Source organism: Eleutherodactylus coqui, chromosome 1 (genome assembly GCF_035609145.1).
Source record: "Eleutherodactylus coqui strain aEleCoq1 chromosome 1, aEleCoq1.hap1, whole genome shotgun sequence".
Taxonomy (NCBI): Eukaryota; Metazoa; Chordata; class Amphibia; order Anura; family Eleutherodactylidae; genus Eleutherodactylus; species Eleutherodactylus coqui.
Window position 1 is genome coordinate 439,789,012 of NC_089837.1, and position 16,803 is coordinate 439,805,814.

Sequence of the window (16,803 nt, forward strand, 5' to 3'; positions counted from 1 at the left end):
ACAAGGTGGAGGCTGGGACCAAGCCTGACCCAGGGCCCGTTCACATGCTTCCCACACAGAGTATTGCGGGTCCTACCTCGGTCATGGTTTCTCGGCCTTATTATGCCCCCTCCTCCTCCTGCTTGGGGTCTGGGGATCAGCTCTGGGCAACATGTATTTGCTCTCGTGTTGCCACAGATATCTGAGACACTGGTTTGGATCAAACAAAGAAGCGTTACTGAATTAATGGGACGTTCACAGCTGTACTAGTATCCGAGTTTGCTTTATGCCCACAATTACTGAGGGTGTGCGCAGAGGTCGGGGTCCTGGGGAGAACAATCAACTGCTCCAGGTTTGGCCTGTGGAACTTCTTTGTGGTTCATCCAGTCTTTGGAACGATGAAAGCAACCGCAACTGATTTAATGAGATGTTCACAGCTGTACTAGCAACCAAGTCTGCTTTATGCCCACGATTACTGAGGGTGTGCGCAGAGGCCGAGGTCCTGGGGGGGAACAATCAACTGCTCCAGGTTTGGCCTGTGGAACTTCTTTGTGGTTCATCTGGTCTTTGGAACGATGAAAGCAACCATAACTGATTTAATGAGGCGTTCACACCTGTACTAGCATCCAAGTCTGCTTTATGCTCACGATTGCTAGGGTGTGGACAGAGGCAAAGGTGCTGGGGGGGAAGAATCAATTGCGCCAGGTTTGGCCTGTGGAACTTCTTTGTGGGCCATCCAGTCTTTGGAGCGATGAAAGCAGCTGTAACTGATTTAATGAGACTTTCACAGCTGTACTAGCTTATGCTGTGGGTGCACAAAGACTTCCCATTGCAGTATTTTACCTATCTGGCACAAATACACTGAATGACTAGGGCAGAAGTGTGGGCCGAGGTCCTAGGCGTGGTGAAACTCTGCCATGTTTGGGCACTTTCTTTTATTCCTGTTTAGATTTCCCATTGCGGTGTTTTAGCTATCTGGCACAGATACACTGAATGACTTGGGTTGGGCGCAGAAGGCTTCCCTCATTGCGGTGTTCTGCTATCTGACACATACACAGAATGAAGTGTGTGGGGACACATGGGTTTCCAATAGCTATGTAACTCAGGACACCTTGGGTCATACAAGGTGGAGGCTGGGACCGAGCCTGACCCTGAGCCCGCTGACGAGCTTCCCACACAGAGTATTGTGGCTCCGACCTCGGTCATGGTTTCTAGGGCTTATTATGCCACCTCCTCCTCCTGCTTGGGGTCTGGGGATCAGCGCTGGGCGACATGTATTATCCCTCGTACTACAAATTACCACAGTTATCCGAGATACTGGATTGGAGCATTCACAGGAAGCAAAACGGATTTCATGTGACTTTCATAGGCTCACTGTACACCTGTGGTGGTTACTTTTGTGTCACCTCCGGCTTCAAACCAATCTTTTGTGTTAGTATGCGCTGCCGCATTGTGGAGATGCGTAGAAGTGCTGACACCAGAGTTCCCTTTATGCCCACGTTTCCGGCTCCTGACAATTTTGTGATGGAGGTAGCAAGGGATTGGAATTATGATCGTACATCAATTTATCATCAACTCTCATCAGCATTGTGGGCTATCGCCCACACTTTCAAAGAGGGTCGCTGCCAGCCCCTGCCAACCCTCTGCAGTGTGTGTCTCCGTGTCCTCTTCAACGCAGACGCACTTATAAATAGACATGAGGGTGGTGTGGCTATCAAACGAGCATGTGGCATGAGGACAGCTGAACGCTGCACAGGGAAAAATTTGAGTATGCTGTGTATGCAGGCTCGTGCGGATGATTGGATAGTAATGCCAGCATGTAACCCAGTAGAAGAGGCAGTGGTGTCACCTGCAGGCGGTGATTGTCCTTGGTTGCGGCTAGTGTGGTGTTTAGCTAAGATGTACCAGCGCATGTGCCTTGCTAATGATGGTCTGTCCCAAGTAAATTGTTAGGGGAGTGACCGCCAGGCTCTTGCCCCCAATGTGACCTGGGAGCCTCAGATACAGCCATGCATGCTGCTCCTGCCGTTCTCTATCCGTTTCTGTGGTGTTTCCATGACCTTCTGAGGTTTTCCGGTGTTTCACAAATCATCCCCTATGCGGAGCATTGGTCCCATACAAAAATGCTCGAGTCCCCATTTGACTTCAATGGGGTTCGTTACTCGAAACGAGCTCTCGAGCATTACGAAGTTTGACTCGAGCGACGAGCACCCAAGCATTTTGGTGTTCGCTCATCTCTACTGCAGAGCAACTTAACCAATATGTCAAAAAAATATTAGTGACCATAGTGAGCAATGTAAAATAACCTTCATGTCTACCATTAAAGATTGTGGCAGCTGAAGGTGAGATGAATGCCTCTCGAGCCAGAAAGAAGCCTCCATTGTAATTTGTGAATCCCCTGCAGCTCTACAACTTCGTTACCTGCAAACTTTTAACACCATTGCAACACAGAATTCCACCATTGTATTCCCCATCCCCATTGACTTACTGCAAGGCATTATTAAGAAATGATTCGCCTCATGCCACTAGAGCCATTTCAGATTTATATATATATATGATTTATATGGAATTTACTGTACATAGAAGATGCTTCTGAAGAGTTCGGTATCCATATTCATGCATGTATACTGCATATGTAAATAACATAGGGAGTCTGGACTATTAGGAAGGATCCACATGGGATTGCAATCATCCCTGCACCTATTCCTTACCCTTCCTCTGAAAAAGGGTTCATTTCTTTTGGTGGGGTTTTCTTCCGCCTTTCTGTAGAGAAGATTTTATTGTCCCCTGATGATGGGATGTCATTGGGCCACTGATGTGCCTAATGACATGGATCAGCAGGGTGGTTACTGGGTGGCCCAGGATCGGGAAGCAAGGTAATCATTTCACCACTGGTTAGATTTAAGACTTGGGAATGTGTCGGGATTTGGGTCATTTCACCCACAAAGTCCAGAAGAAGTTGCCCAGCCACCCTCCCATTTGATGTTAGGTATTAACGGTAGCATACATAGAAGAGAGGGGGGCCCATAGCAAATGTCAAAATAGGCCCCTTATGAAGGTGTTGGATTCTGGTACCCAGGACAGAAGGGTTTGATATTTGTTTTTCCTTCAACATCCATTCCATAGTGGGATCAAACATCAAACGTCGCTGGGGAAAGGGGGGGGGGGCATGACTGGCAGTCGGGAAGAGAACACGCATGCTACTGAGCTCCTCCCTTGAGCAGACTTTTTAGATAGAAATCTTAGTCACCCAGCAAGAATAATACACAGAGCATGCCCTTCGGATACACGCTTCTGCCTTCGGGGAGCCTTGCAGGGGATCAACACTACAGCAGTGCGGGTTGATCGGGTTGGCGGCCTAGCCCGACTTGTTCACCCTTTCTCACCCCCAGACTAAAGTAGCAGGACCTGTGGTTGGAAGCCCCTGCTGCACATATCGCACACGCCCGGGACCGAGTAGCGGCGCCACAAAGAGAGCAATTACCCGTGACTGAACCAGAGCTTCTGCAGGGTTCATACGCAACATGGAAAACCTGGAATTTCATGAAAGTCACGGAATACCTGGAAATGTCATGGAATATTCTGATTTGTCATGGATTTTTATTTTTTTTTTGTCATGGAATCTTTTGTAAGTCTTGCTGAGAGTCGAATCAGTGCTTTTTTCACCCGTATCATTGAGAAATGACTTTTTCTTGTATTTAAATTAATTGACTGCAGTTCGTACGCTAAAGATGGGAGTATGGTTGGGGGATTGACAGAATCAAAAAAGCTGGTTTGTCAAAATATTCCAAGTTGTTTTCTATCAGAGTAAAGTCTGTTAAGAAAAAAAAAACTTTTGGCAAACTCGCTTAATTTAATTCTGTTGTAGTGGTGACATAGATTCTGTAGTGTTTAGGTTAACCCCGGGTAAAATGGAGTCGATCCTAGCTGCACCCTTAAACCTTTTACCTTCACCAATATCCCTTTGAGTGTGTAAGTAATGACATACACCACTTAATCCTCTGGATAATTTTGGCTACAGCAGCCATTTATGACAAACATAACAACATAAAATTACATATCGTTAATCCCAACCATAAAAGAGAGCAGGTCCTTGAAGCCCCACCATCTGTGGCCTCACCAATTTAGGAAATATCCGTACTGCCTCCCGCCGCACACCAACTGATTCAAGCAACCTATTTTCCCAATTGCCTCTAGCAGCAAAGTCAAGAGACCCATTATAGACCCGCTAGCCATGACCAAGCTAGACACTTTTTAAGTTCTCAACCGGCCTCACACTCCTGCCTGGGGATTTTTTATTTTAAAAAAATTATTTTACTAGAAATATCTTGACTTAGGGTGCGCATCTTATTGTTTTTGTTTATAAAGCAATAAAAAAAAACAATAAAACTTTGTGTGTATTTCGAGTTCTGCGAGTGTCATTTTTGTCATGGAAATATTTTTTTGTATGAATTCTGTACTGGATATCAGGTTTAAGCTGGAACAAGGGTGAACAGAGGTCCGGTGAGGTCCATGGTCTTGCTGTGAGGGCCCACGAGCACTGACTGCGACCGGGGCGGCTGACGGAGGCGCTCTGCAGCTGATAGGGGTGACTCCTGACTGCACCTAGGATCACCAGGGGTGGGGGAGACATCTGGTGAGGAGGCCCCCAGCCTGTGTAAGTGGATGGAATGCATCGGGGAGTCCTCCTTCACTGCCATAACGCCGGGGGTGGACAGAAGCAACTCCAAGTCTGCATACTGGCTCTATCCCCCTCCCCTACCAGTGTGGCTATGGGAGGAAGGAGAAACTCCAGCGTGCAAGCGTGGGGGGTGCAGGCAGCGGAGGGAAGATATTACTTGGGCTTGGAGAAGCAGCCCCAACCCTGCACTTCAGTCACCCCCCTCCTCCAGCCACATACAAGTTAACAGTCCCCCTCCCCCTCCTGATAAACACAGATAGAGGACAACCAGGGTTCTGAGCAGTGGATCTTAGCCGATCAACTATTGGTGACCTATTCTGAGGATGGGTCGACAATACTATTTGTCAGGATAATAATCTTTATTCAGATGGAGTGCATAATATGGCCTTGTATTTCACAGCCAGCGCACAGACCCATTATAATCTATGCAGCTCTACACATGGGCGAGTGTGAAAAACAATCACTGCATGGTCGATTTTCATCCGTATTAACGACAAGAATAGCAAATGCGATGTGACTGTGAACATCGGGTGTCCATGCGCTGTCTGATGCGAGTTGCACCTGAGATTATAGTTATCTGAGTGAGGCTGGTATTGTTATATCTTGTCCCCACCAGGCTGATGGGTGGAGATGGGCTGAGGTGAAGGGAACGCCCAGAGCTTCTTATTGGCAGCCACACACACCCCCTCACTGCTGTGCCCAGAGCTCTGTGCTGGCTGCTGATTGGCTGCTTCAGCCACTTTCAGGGAGCTGCAGAGAGCAGCAGGAAAGGCTTCACAGAGGGAGAGAGGTTCCTCTGTGTCGCTGGGTTGTCATGGTAACAGGACGCCAGCTACAGGCGTCCTGCTGCAGTGAATGGGGGGTTATCACAGCGGGGGTGAACAGCGTAGCCGGCCGGGAAACAGCAGGGGTGAGCAGTGGAGCTGGGCTGCTGCCATGAGCGGGGGTGAACAACAGAGCCGGGCTGCGGCTCTCAGCGAGATTGAATTGGCAGGTTGCCATGGCAACCGAACGCCAGATACAGGCGTCCTGTTTTGCCAGTGACTACTAAATCAATAGTGTACAAAACAAAAAACGATTTTTTTTCTTTAACTTATTTTTTTCCTTTTTATTTTTTTTTAAAAGCTGTCTTTTACTCTTTTTTCCCCCTATTTTCATGAAGCACATTAAACATTTCAGCTAAACCCCACATATGTGATATCACCGCTGGTCCCCTTCACGGAGGGATTTCTACAGTGGTTCCCGCGGTGGAATGATGCCACCACATATTTTGGCTGCGGGAAAAAAATCGCAGTATATTCTATTTTAGCATGTTTTTCTGCGTTCTGGGGTCTCCATTAATATACTATTAATGGAGACCTCCTGGACACCGCAGAAAACACGCGTTTTTCCACAATCACCAGGAGGGACTTTTTGGTTATCCCTGTGGCATTAATCTGCAGGCGTATCCCGTTCCGTCCATGGGCAGGAGCCCTTAGGCCTAATGCCCATTGCCATGGTGGACTCAGCCAGCAGAATATCGCAGTTGAGTCCGACGCGGATCCTACAAGACCCCATACTCTCCTCTCGGATCACATGGCGCGCTGGATGAGGCGATGATACAGCCTCTGGTGGGCGGTAACGCATAATCATGCGATACTTCCGCCTTGCTTCCAGCGGAAGTATCGCGTGACGGACAGCTTTCATTGATTACAATGGAGGCTGGCTGCGCGTTTTTCTACTGCAATTAGAACATGCCGCGGTTTCTTTCACGCTGCAGAATTCTACAGCGTGAACATTGAGCTAGTAGGCCGGATGTCGATGGCTAGAGCTGGATTCCGCCGCGGTATTACGCCTTGATCGCGGAATAACACGGTCGCCGGGAGGTCTTCCTTAATACGATATTAATGGAGACTTCGCGCCGCAGAATAACGCGGTAGAATAGAACATGGCACAATTTCTTTCCTGCAGCGTAAATCCGTGGCAGAATCACACTTTTAGGCACTGAGCTATTAGGTTCACCGCCCACCGGCAGTCGCGTCATTGCTCACCGCCGGCGCGTCATGTTATCCGAGAGGTGAGTATGGGGTCTTGTGGGATGCCGTGTCGGATTCTGCTGCGATATTCCACTGGCGGAGTCCGGCACGGCCGTGGGCATGAGGCCTGTGGGCTCCTGCCCAAGGACGGAGCGGGATACGCCCACGGTTTAACGCGACGGGAATCACGCAGGGATAACCAAAAACTCCCTGCTGGCGATTGTGAAAAAATCTGCGTTTTTCTGGGTTGTCTACTAACGTACTAAAATACAACATGCTGCATTACTCCGCCGTGGGAACCACTGCAGAAATCCCTCCGTGAAGGGGACCAGCGGTGATATCACATATGTGGGGTTTAGCCGAAATGTTTAATGTGCTTCATGAAAATAGCGGAAAAAAAGAGTAAAAGATGGCTTTTAAAAAAAATAGTGTTTTTTTTTGTTGTACACTGTTGATTTAGTCACTGGCAAAGGAGGACACCTGTATCTGGCGTCCTGTTGCCATGACAACCCGGTGATTCGCCCCCGCTGAGAGCCGCAGCCCGGCTCCGCTGTTCACCCCCACTCATAGCAGCAGCCCGGCTCCCGGTGTTCACCCATGCTGTTTTCTCCTCTCATAGCAGCAGCCCAGCTCCACTGCTCACCCCCGCTGTTTCCCGGTCGGCTGCGCTGTTCACTCCCGCTGTAATAGCCCCCGATTTACCGCAGCAGGACGTCTGTAGCTGGCATCCTACTGCCATGACAACCCGAGGAACCACTGCAGAAATCCCTCCGTGAAGGGGACCAGCGGTGATATCACATATGTGGGGTTTAGCTGAAATGTTTAATGTGCTTCATGAAAATAGAGAAAAAAAAGAGTAAAAGAGGGCTTTAAAAAAAAAAAAAGAAAAAAAGAAAGGATAAAAATAAATCGTTTTTTTTGTACACTATTAATTTAGTCACTGGCAAAACAGGACGCCTGTATCTGGCGTCCTGCTGCCATGACAACCCGGCAAATCACACCTGCTGAAAGTCTCAGCTCGGCTCCGCTGTTCACCCCTGCTAATAGCAGGAGCCCGGCTCCACTGCTCACCCCTGCTGTTTCCCGTCCGAATGCGCTGTTCACCCCGCTGTGATAGCCGCCCATTCACTGCAGCAGGACACCTGTATCTGGCATCCTGTTGCCATGACAACCCAGCGACACACAGGGAGCTCCTTCTCTCTGTGAAGCCTTTCCACATCTCCACCGAGCTGCTGCTCCCTGAAGGTGGCTGAAAGTGTGTATAAAAGCAGCCAATCATCAGCCAGCACAGAGCTCTGGGCACAGCAGTGAGGGGGTGTATATGGCTGCCAATAAGAAGCTCTGGGCGTTCCCTTCACCTCAGCCCATCTCCACCCATCAGCCTGGCGGGGACAAGATATAAGAATACCCACTAAAAATGCATTCAAAGTTTATTTGTTGGCGTCAGATTCAGATGTTCTGGATTATAGGGCAGTCCCAGAACATCTAAGATGTTTCTATTACCCTGTAAGGACGTGATGATTTGGGGGGATTTTATGATTTTTGGAGATAACTCGTAATCGCAGGTTTTCAAAACTTTATTTTTCTGTCGACATTGCCATTTAAGGGCCTGCTCGTTTCATGGTGAAATGTAGTTATTTGGCACCATTTTTGGGGACATATAATGTGTTATATAACTTTTAGACATTTTTGGGAGCAAGGTAAAAGAACACAGCAATTCTGCCCTTTTTTCTTGCAGTGTATGATATAATTTGTGGACAGTTGTGACTGCGACGATACCAAAATTGTATTATTTTAGGTTGGAAAATAATTTGCTTTTGGGATCACTGCATTCAAAGACCTAGAACTTTTTTGTTTTTCCACTTTTGACTGAGCGGTGTAGGATATTGTTCTTGTGTTATGATCTGTAGCTTTTATTGGTACCATTTTGGGGTATGTATGACTTTAAAAAAAATGTTAGGCTTTTTTATAGTGTTTGATATGCGGGTTAAAAGGTATGTTCAATTCTATTGTACAGGTCATTCTGCATGCGGTGATACCAAATGTGTTTTTTTAGTTCATTTTTCTAAACAATAAAAGGGAAGGCGTGCAAAACAGGGAGGTTTATTATTTTTATGTTGATTTTTTAAAAATGTTTTTGTCTTCTACCTCTTTTTATGTCCGTGTCAGGGACTTGAACCTGCGATCTTATGATCGCTTAGATAATACACTACATTACTTCTGTACTGCAGAGTATTATCTCTGTACATTTGCATTAGAAGACATAGATGACCTGAAGACCATTGACTGGTGTTTGACTTAGGCTGCCTGTCCACGGGCGTTGCAGTATCCCGTGGCCGCCCGGGAGCAGGAGCCTGCAGGCGGACCTTCGCGTTCAGCATGCTGCGATTTGCCTCTCGCAAGTGGAGAATCGCAATGATTCTCCGCTCATGGACAGGGGGGCTGCGCTATGGAGAGCGTTCACTGTGTTCCCCGCGTCCGGATTATCGCCGCTGGGAATGCAATTCAAACCCGCCGTGGACAGGCAGCCTTACATGGCAACCTACTAGTTCTCCACCTTCAGATGTCCCATAATGACACATACGGAGCTCCCTCTAAGTCTTGCCGCAATCTATGATCAAAACTGATTACTGCATGTAAGGGTTTAACAACGGGGATCGGTGTTCTCTCTGATCTTTGCGATTGCAGCAGGAACCCAGTTGTCAGTTATAGCTGGCCCTGGCAGCAGATGGCATTGGCTCAGTTCCTGATCCTGCATCCTCCATATACTGTATGTGTATGGTATTTCGTGAGAACTCCATCACTCCCATGACATATATGGGCATCACGGCGCGTGAAGTGGTTAATTAAAGGAATTATTTTGCTGTGGATTCTCCCCATTTTATTTTGCCTCATTCAATGTCCGGACCAAAAAACAGGTGGATTTGAATTGCGGAATCCGGAGCGGGCAATCGACCATAGCATAATATGCTAAACTGATTCTTCATGCACGCAGGCGGAAACCAATTGCGGTTTCCACTCACAGATGAAAAATCGCAGCATGTTGCATTTTCCTGTGATTCCAGCACGGACGAATTCCATTGACCTCAATGAAAGCCGTCTGATCCGCGGCCTGTGTGCAATTGTCATTGTGGACGGGCTGCGGGTTCTGCAGGAAAAGCAGGAGTTTGAAAAAAAAAATCTGTACTGTACATGGCTGTAGCCGAGCCGCGCGGACCATCCGCAGTACAGAGAGGCTGGAAGAAGACAGGGCCGCGAGGATGCTGGCGAAGAAGACAGCAGGTATGCAGGGTCACCCATCGCGGTCAGGGCCAGATCCCATGCGGGGTTCCGCATTCGGAATCTGGACGCGCTGTGAGAGCCTGGCCTTAGAAGACCCAACTTCTTGAAGATTCCCTACTAATTCAAGTTCTTTCCTCTGGCCACGCACAAGGATCTAACTTGTACAACTGATAATTATTTCAATGTTCATAAAGGGAATAAGACACAAAGCGGCACAGATGCATGAGAATAACACAATGTTTATTGCAGACCTCAGGGAGTTCAGGTCCAGGTTACACATTATCTTGTCATCATCGTCTTTGCTATGACCACCAATGAGAATTGTTAAACTTTTAAGATGGATTAAGAAGATGATGCAGTCAGTAAACAACGCAGGGATAATATTTGCCAATATACAGAATGATTGGCCCAGAAACTGGGTATAGATAGACAACAGTAACTAACAAATACTGGGTTCTCTCGGATCCGGTTTGGATCCTTCCACCTTTGAAGGATTTTACAGTTTACGTATAGAATTCCTCTACATAAACAGTTGAGTAACTTTAGAAATCTATCATATTACCTACTAGTAGAAAGCCGACCCAAGACGGCGACTGCAACCTACCCTTTATTCTTGGTGCATCTAATTAAACTATTTCCCGATCAACAACATTCCAGTGAGGTTTGTTGTACGGAAACGTGACCCAGCTTCATGGTCTTATGAAACTGTCTAATAGAAAGACTGTCTTTGTTGCCCATAGCAACCAATCATAGCACAGCTTTCATTTTACCTCAGCTATAAAAGAAATGCAAGCTGTGCTGTGATTGGTTGCTATGGGCGACAAAAATAGACTTTCTTTTAGAAAGCTTTCATAAGAGTGTGGTGTCAGGATACTTTTCCATGGTGCACCCTGTAGACGCTATGGTGATGGTGAGTGATTGTGAGGCATAGAGTGTAGTTACATAATAAATACACATGAGGGCAGAGTTGTTTTGATTACAAACTGCACCGCATCAGGTTGAGATGCATATATTAGATCTTGTACTGATCTTTTTTTACAGCCTTCATTATACTCCAGAGCTACAATTAGAATTCTGCAGGCTTCAGAGCTGAAACTCCTCAGCACTTGTTGCTGGTGACATATCTGTACAGAGCTGGCTCAGGTGGTTCTATGAAGTATAATATTCAAACCAGGCATTGTACAGTAATCTGATTATTCTTTTACAAAAACTAACAACCAAACGACATTATGATTATGCTCCTTTTGAACGAGCACCTAATCTGCCCCTGCTACCGTGTTTCCCCAAAAATAAAGAGTTGAAGTATAAGCCCTACCCTGAAAATAAGCCCTAATTACACTATATTTTAAAAAAGGAATACATTACTTAGCAGGCGCGGTCCCGGCCCCTTCTATTGCTCTCCAGAGCCAGCGAAGTTCCCGCAGTCCTCAAAGCTCGCACAACATTACTTTCTGGTTACGGTATTCATAAATCTTGTCTCTTGGAAGCAATGGCTGTTATTGGTTCCTCAACCGCTGCTCAGCCAATCAATGCAGCGCTGGAGTAACCAATCACAGGCATCGCATTGGTTCATCCAGCGCTGCATTGACTGGCTAAGCTGAACCAATCAACATCGCGTTGTGGAGGCTGGATTTGTGAATTGGCCGGCTGAGGATTGCGGGAAGCGCCAGGTCTGCAGCGGGAGGGACCTGGACCGAGCCTCCTAGGTAAGTAAAATAAGACATCCCCCGAAAATAAGACCTAGTGCCTCTTATGGGGCTAAAATTAATATAAGACAGGGTCTTGTTTTCAGGGAAACACGTAACAACGACTGATCAACAATGTACACGGTCGTATTATCTGCTCTGTGGGGATGACTGATCGTTAATATGATCATTTCGCCCCATAGAGCTGTCGCTGATCAGCTATACAACTTCCCATTTGTTAACAACAGGCAACTATTGTCCAAATAGCCACTTGATGGAGTTAATGTAAGAGACAGTTGCTCCATGTAAACACGGCCATGTTTCAGCTCACCTAAAAATAGTCGCTGGTTGATTAATTATCATCTGGTGTAAATGGGTGATTGTTGTCTTCCAATGACTAGCCAATAGCTTTAGAGGGAGGTGTGAGCTTCTTCAGCATGTGCCTCCCACCAAACACTGATTGGCTCCCATTGTTTTTGTCTTCCGTGCGAGTAATCACGTGAAGGCCGCTTGCCCATATTTATGTGCGTTCAGTGGAGTCAGCAACCAATGAGTTTGCTATCAGGGAGTGTCGAAATTTCAAATACACACCCAGCAAAGAACCTCGTGTCCCCTAACTGCTCACTGAACAATACTTTGGCCTGTGTACATTGAATAAGTGAACAATCGCTCCATGTAAAAGCACACAAACAGCAGTCACTCATACACTTTAGGCCGGCTGCACACGGCCGTGACGGGCTCCTCCGCGAAATTCCGCGGCGGAGCCCGTCACGGCGCCCCCCAGGAGACCCCATACTTACCTGCGGATCCGGCGTGCTCGCTCCCGCAAGACGCTTCCCCGCCCACCTCCGCCGCGACATGTGACACGCCCATCGCGTCACATGACGCGGCTGGCCGTGTCATAAGACGTGGCGGTGGTGGGCGGGGAAGCGTTTTCACGCTATCTTCGCTGTGCTACAGCGGAAGATAGCTTGAACGGACGGCTTCCATTGACTGCAATGAAAGCCGTCCGCGCGTACACCCGTGGGAAATAGAGCAAGCCACGGGTGAGGACGGGTTAATTCACGGTGCGGAATTCCGTGGTGGTATTCCGCAGCATGAGCCCTGAGCTATTAGGTTCAATAGAACCTAATAGCTGCGGGCAACGCAGCGGATTTCCGCTGCGAATTACGCGGCGGAAATCGGTTTGTGGGAAGGAGGCCTTAATGACTGTTCGAGCTACTATTCACATAATAGTTGTCTTGTGTAAAGCTATCTTCACCCGTTAAGATGTGCAGTCGAGCAGAAAGCATTTTTATGCTGACATAAATGACCCGATCAGCCGACGAACAATCATTTGGCAACTGATTGTTGCTCCCTTTATGAGACCTGATTGTCAGGTAAATGAGAGTTCGGAGGAACACTTGGCCTGTGTAAAAGGACTATATACCCAGCTGAACTGTTCAGATGCATCTACCATGTTCCCTGAAAATTAGACACTGTCTTATATTAATTTTTGCTCCAAAAGAGGCACAGTGTCTTATTTTCGGGGGGAAGAAGACCTATATTCACCTGCCCTGCGGTGTCTGGCTACCTCGCACTGGTCTCCAGCGCTGCGGCAGGCTGCTGTGTCCTCAGCATTGACACAACACTCTCTTTCTGGTGACGGGGCTTTGAATACCCCACCTCTAGAAATCGAGTGCAGTGATTGGATCACGAGCACCTTTGTTCAGCTAATCAGAGCCCCTGCTCGATGAACCAATCACAGCCATTCAGTGATGTCATTCACTGAATGACTGTGAATGACCGAGTGCTGGCTCTGATCAGCGGTGGTCGTGATCCAATGATGCTATGTCAATGCTAAGCCCAGCTCAAGGGAGCCAGACACTGCGGGCCAGGTGAGTATTGCTGTTTTTTATCCCATTGGGGTAAGGCCTATTATTGGGGAAACACGGAAATGACAAACATGTAGATGGTTTCCAGTAATAATCAGCAGAATTTTGAATGCAGCATTGAACTATAATGCAGGCTGTAAATCAGGATCAGTACAAGATAAATATTATAATATTTTTACTTATTCAACTCTTTATGTAGATTATATTATACATAAAGTGCAAAATGATCTTCTCTTTAACTATATGAGTGGTCACTAAATGTCAAACTATAAGAAAGATGATAAAACACTTTTTGTGCAGATTCACTCCATAGGGCTCCTGTCTGTACGTTTACTACATAGTGTTTATAGCGGTAGGCTTCTCAAGGATGAATATGGTGCAGACTAATTATGTACAACACATATATGGTGCAAAAAAAGACTAAAGTTAGTACAATTAGAACAACTATATAATATATCTACAATGGCCAGTAGTTTGGGTTAATATATAAATAGAAAGAAAGTCAAACTGAAAAATCTGGAATTATGGTTGACCCTAAACAGCTCAGTCTGACAAAGGCACATTCCAATCAAGATGAATGAACGGGGAACATGTACGTCTTTAGGATCTAAGAGCAAGGAAAGTGAAGAATGAAATTTGCATATATCAGAATGTATGGGGCAATGAAATCCTACAAAATATTCTTAATAATATGGACTTTATATAGACTGTGCACAATGGTAAAATATAATAACATGCTATTCATTATAACCATACCCTTAAAGGGGTTTGCCAGGGAAATCATACTGATGACCTATCCTCAGGACATGTCATCAGTAATTGATCGGCTGGGGTCCACCACTTGGGACCCATCAGGTGTGGGTTTCAGTGCCGCTACACATCGGTATGGAACGGAAGCTGCTACTCCGACCCCTGTGTAGTGGCCAGCACTTGTACCTGCAGGCTGTGGTCTCATTAAAATCAATGGGAGCTGCACCTGCCATTAGAAGCGCCGGCCACTACACGGGGGTCGTAACAGCTTCCATTACATACCTCTATGTGTTGCGGCGTTGACATCCGCATCCTATCTGCTGATGGGCTGGGGTCCTGTGCGACGGACCCCAGCGGATCAACTATAGATGACCCATCTTGGGGATGGGTCATCAATAGTATTTCCCTTGAAAACCCCTCTAATATTCTCCCTGATTGTCACAATTACTTGTTCCCGACATATAATTCTGCCATAGCCCCCCATAATATTTACTATTTATTTACCTGTGACAATCAGTAGTTCTAGAGAACCTCGTATTATGCGAGTGGTGACGACAAGACTTCTACAGCACCTAGGACAAATATCCGCTATGGTGTGACCTTACACTACTGGTATTTTTGCCAAGCAGCAGCAACTGTTATTTAAAAAAATGCTAAAGAAAATCTACATTTCATAAGTCACTTTGTTTTTAGAAAAAAACGTTAATTCCTAGGGTTACTATGCCTAAATATGGTTTACCTTACATAAAAGAGCTAATAAATACAATGCTACACTCTGGTATGTCAGTTGTTATGAGATTGCAACCAATCACGGGCAGCCAATGACTTCCCAAAAAGTTGCAACCTCATTTTGTAGCTAATAATAGCTACTTCTCAAAGGAGTTATCAAGGGAGGCTAAATACTAATCTCCGCAGTGCCGAGAATCAGCTGATCAGCAGGGATCCTGAGCGGTGCATCCCCGATGATCACCTACTCCTGACCTATTCTGAGGATAGGGTCTCTGTTCATCATGCTCGTTTCTTAGCCACAGTAGAGAGAAGTTACAAGGAGTGTTCCTCACTCTGGATGACCTGTCCTGTATTAAACTCCATTTAGACTGAATGATTCTCGTGATGTCACCGCTGGCTCATTCGCTTGGGCAGCCTGTTTAGGCAGGCAGATTCATCGTTGACTCATTTAACGAGAATTGTTCGGTGTCATTATGTGTTTCACATTTGCTGTATAAGTGAATGGGAAAGACTGGACAGCGCTTTAACTGAACGAGAAGAGAACGAACCAACAATGACTTTTACGCCTGCATAAAATTAATGACGAGCGAGAAGCTTTTGTCATTCAGTCGTTGGCTTGCGTTTAGACCCAATGATTATCGTTCACTTTCGTTTGTTTGAACGTTTTTTTTGTCGTCCCGTCTAAAAGCACCTTAACACACACAACCCACTAATTTGTATGGGCATTGTTTAATGCCTAGTTTCCCCTGTGGTGGCGCTGTTGTGAAACTGAACACAAATTACGGATGATCACTTGATTAGTTTATTGTCAATGCACCCTTTTAATAATTAGGGATTGTCCAAAGTGGAGAACTCCTTTAAAAAGGAATTTTTCTTGTTTTCATTTAGTACATATACAAGTAGCTTGGATAATAACAAGATCCTACTATTAACATGTGGGAGAAGGACTGCTATAATGTGTTTCTCACTAGCTAGTAGACAAGTAGAACCTCCCATGACCAGCATGATGTATTCAGTGCAATAAAGTCATCCTTTTCTAACATCTTCTTATAATGTAACGCTCTATGATGCCCTTATAATAAAACGTCATGGACTGGGTAACCCATATTCTCCTAGACTAACCCCCTTAACCTCAGAGGAATCTTTGGTTACCATGAAATAATAAAAAATAGATGAATACACTTGGAAGGACGTTCTCCTTTCTGCGGTAACGTGACCATGTCATCTGCTTCCATGTCACAAAATATAAGTGAAAAGAACCATATTTTATAGCAATCTTCACAATGATAATTGTAAAAAGATCAAGGCTAATAACTTGGCCAGCTCCATTCAACCCACATCATGACCGCGAACATGAAAGGGGAATGAAATGCCCCACTAACAGAAATAACCTCAGGAAACAAGTGCCACTATTTAAGTCCATGTACACCCTTCCAATAGACCTCCACCAAAACAAGCCCCAAGTTCACACCCACGGAACGGATTTCAGCTCTTCTTGCAGCCCAGAAAATGTACAAATAACCAATTATACAAACAACAGGATCTGAAACTACAAAGAAAAATGAAGACAAAATAAAGTCCAGGCTAACGTAGGACCGAAAACTCTGAGAATGCCATCTCCCCAATTGTCTAATACCTTGGTCAATTCAAACCTAGGGCATCCACCGCCATTATGGCCCCAATGCAAAACTAATGTATACCAAATTCATTAGGATCAAGACCCAATTATTTTTTTCTTCTTAACAAGATTTGAAAACCAATCCAAATTAAAACCACGTAAGAGGAAGCTGACTAGAATGATTCAAAAA

The 16,803-nt window shown here is 46.0% G+C and overlaps 1 protein-coding gene across 1 annotated transcript in view; it reads left to right on the forward strand.

Annotated features, from left to right (window-relative positions):
* STOML3 (stomatin like 3) overlaps window positions 1-2,380 on the forward strand; it is an 84,031-nt gene extending 81,651 nt beyond the window's left edge. Inside the window, exon 9 of the mRNA XM_066582523.1 lies at window positions 2,306-2,380. Coding sequence (XP_066438620.1) covers window positions 2,306-2,365 — 60 coding nt within the window. The 3' untranslated portion in view covers window positions 2,366-2,380. The remainder of the gene's footprint in view (window positions 1-2,305) is intronic.
* Window positions 2,381-16,803: the final 14,423 nt, after the last annotated feature.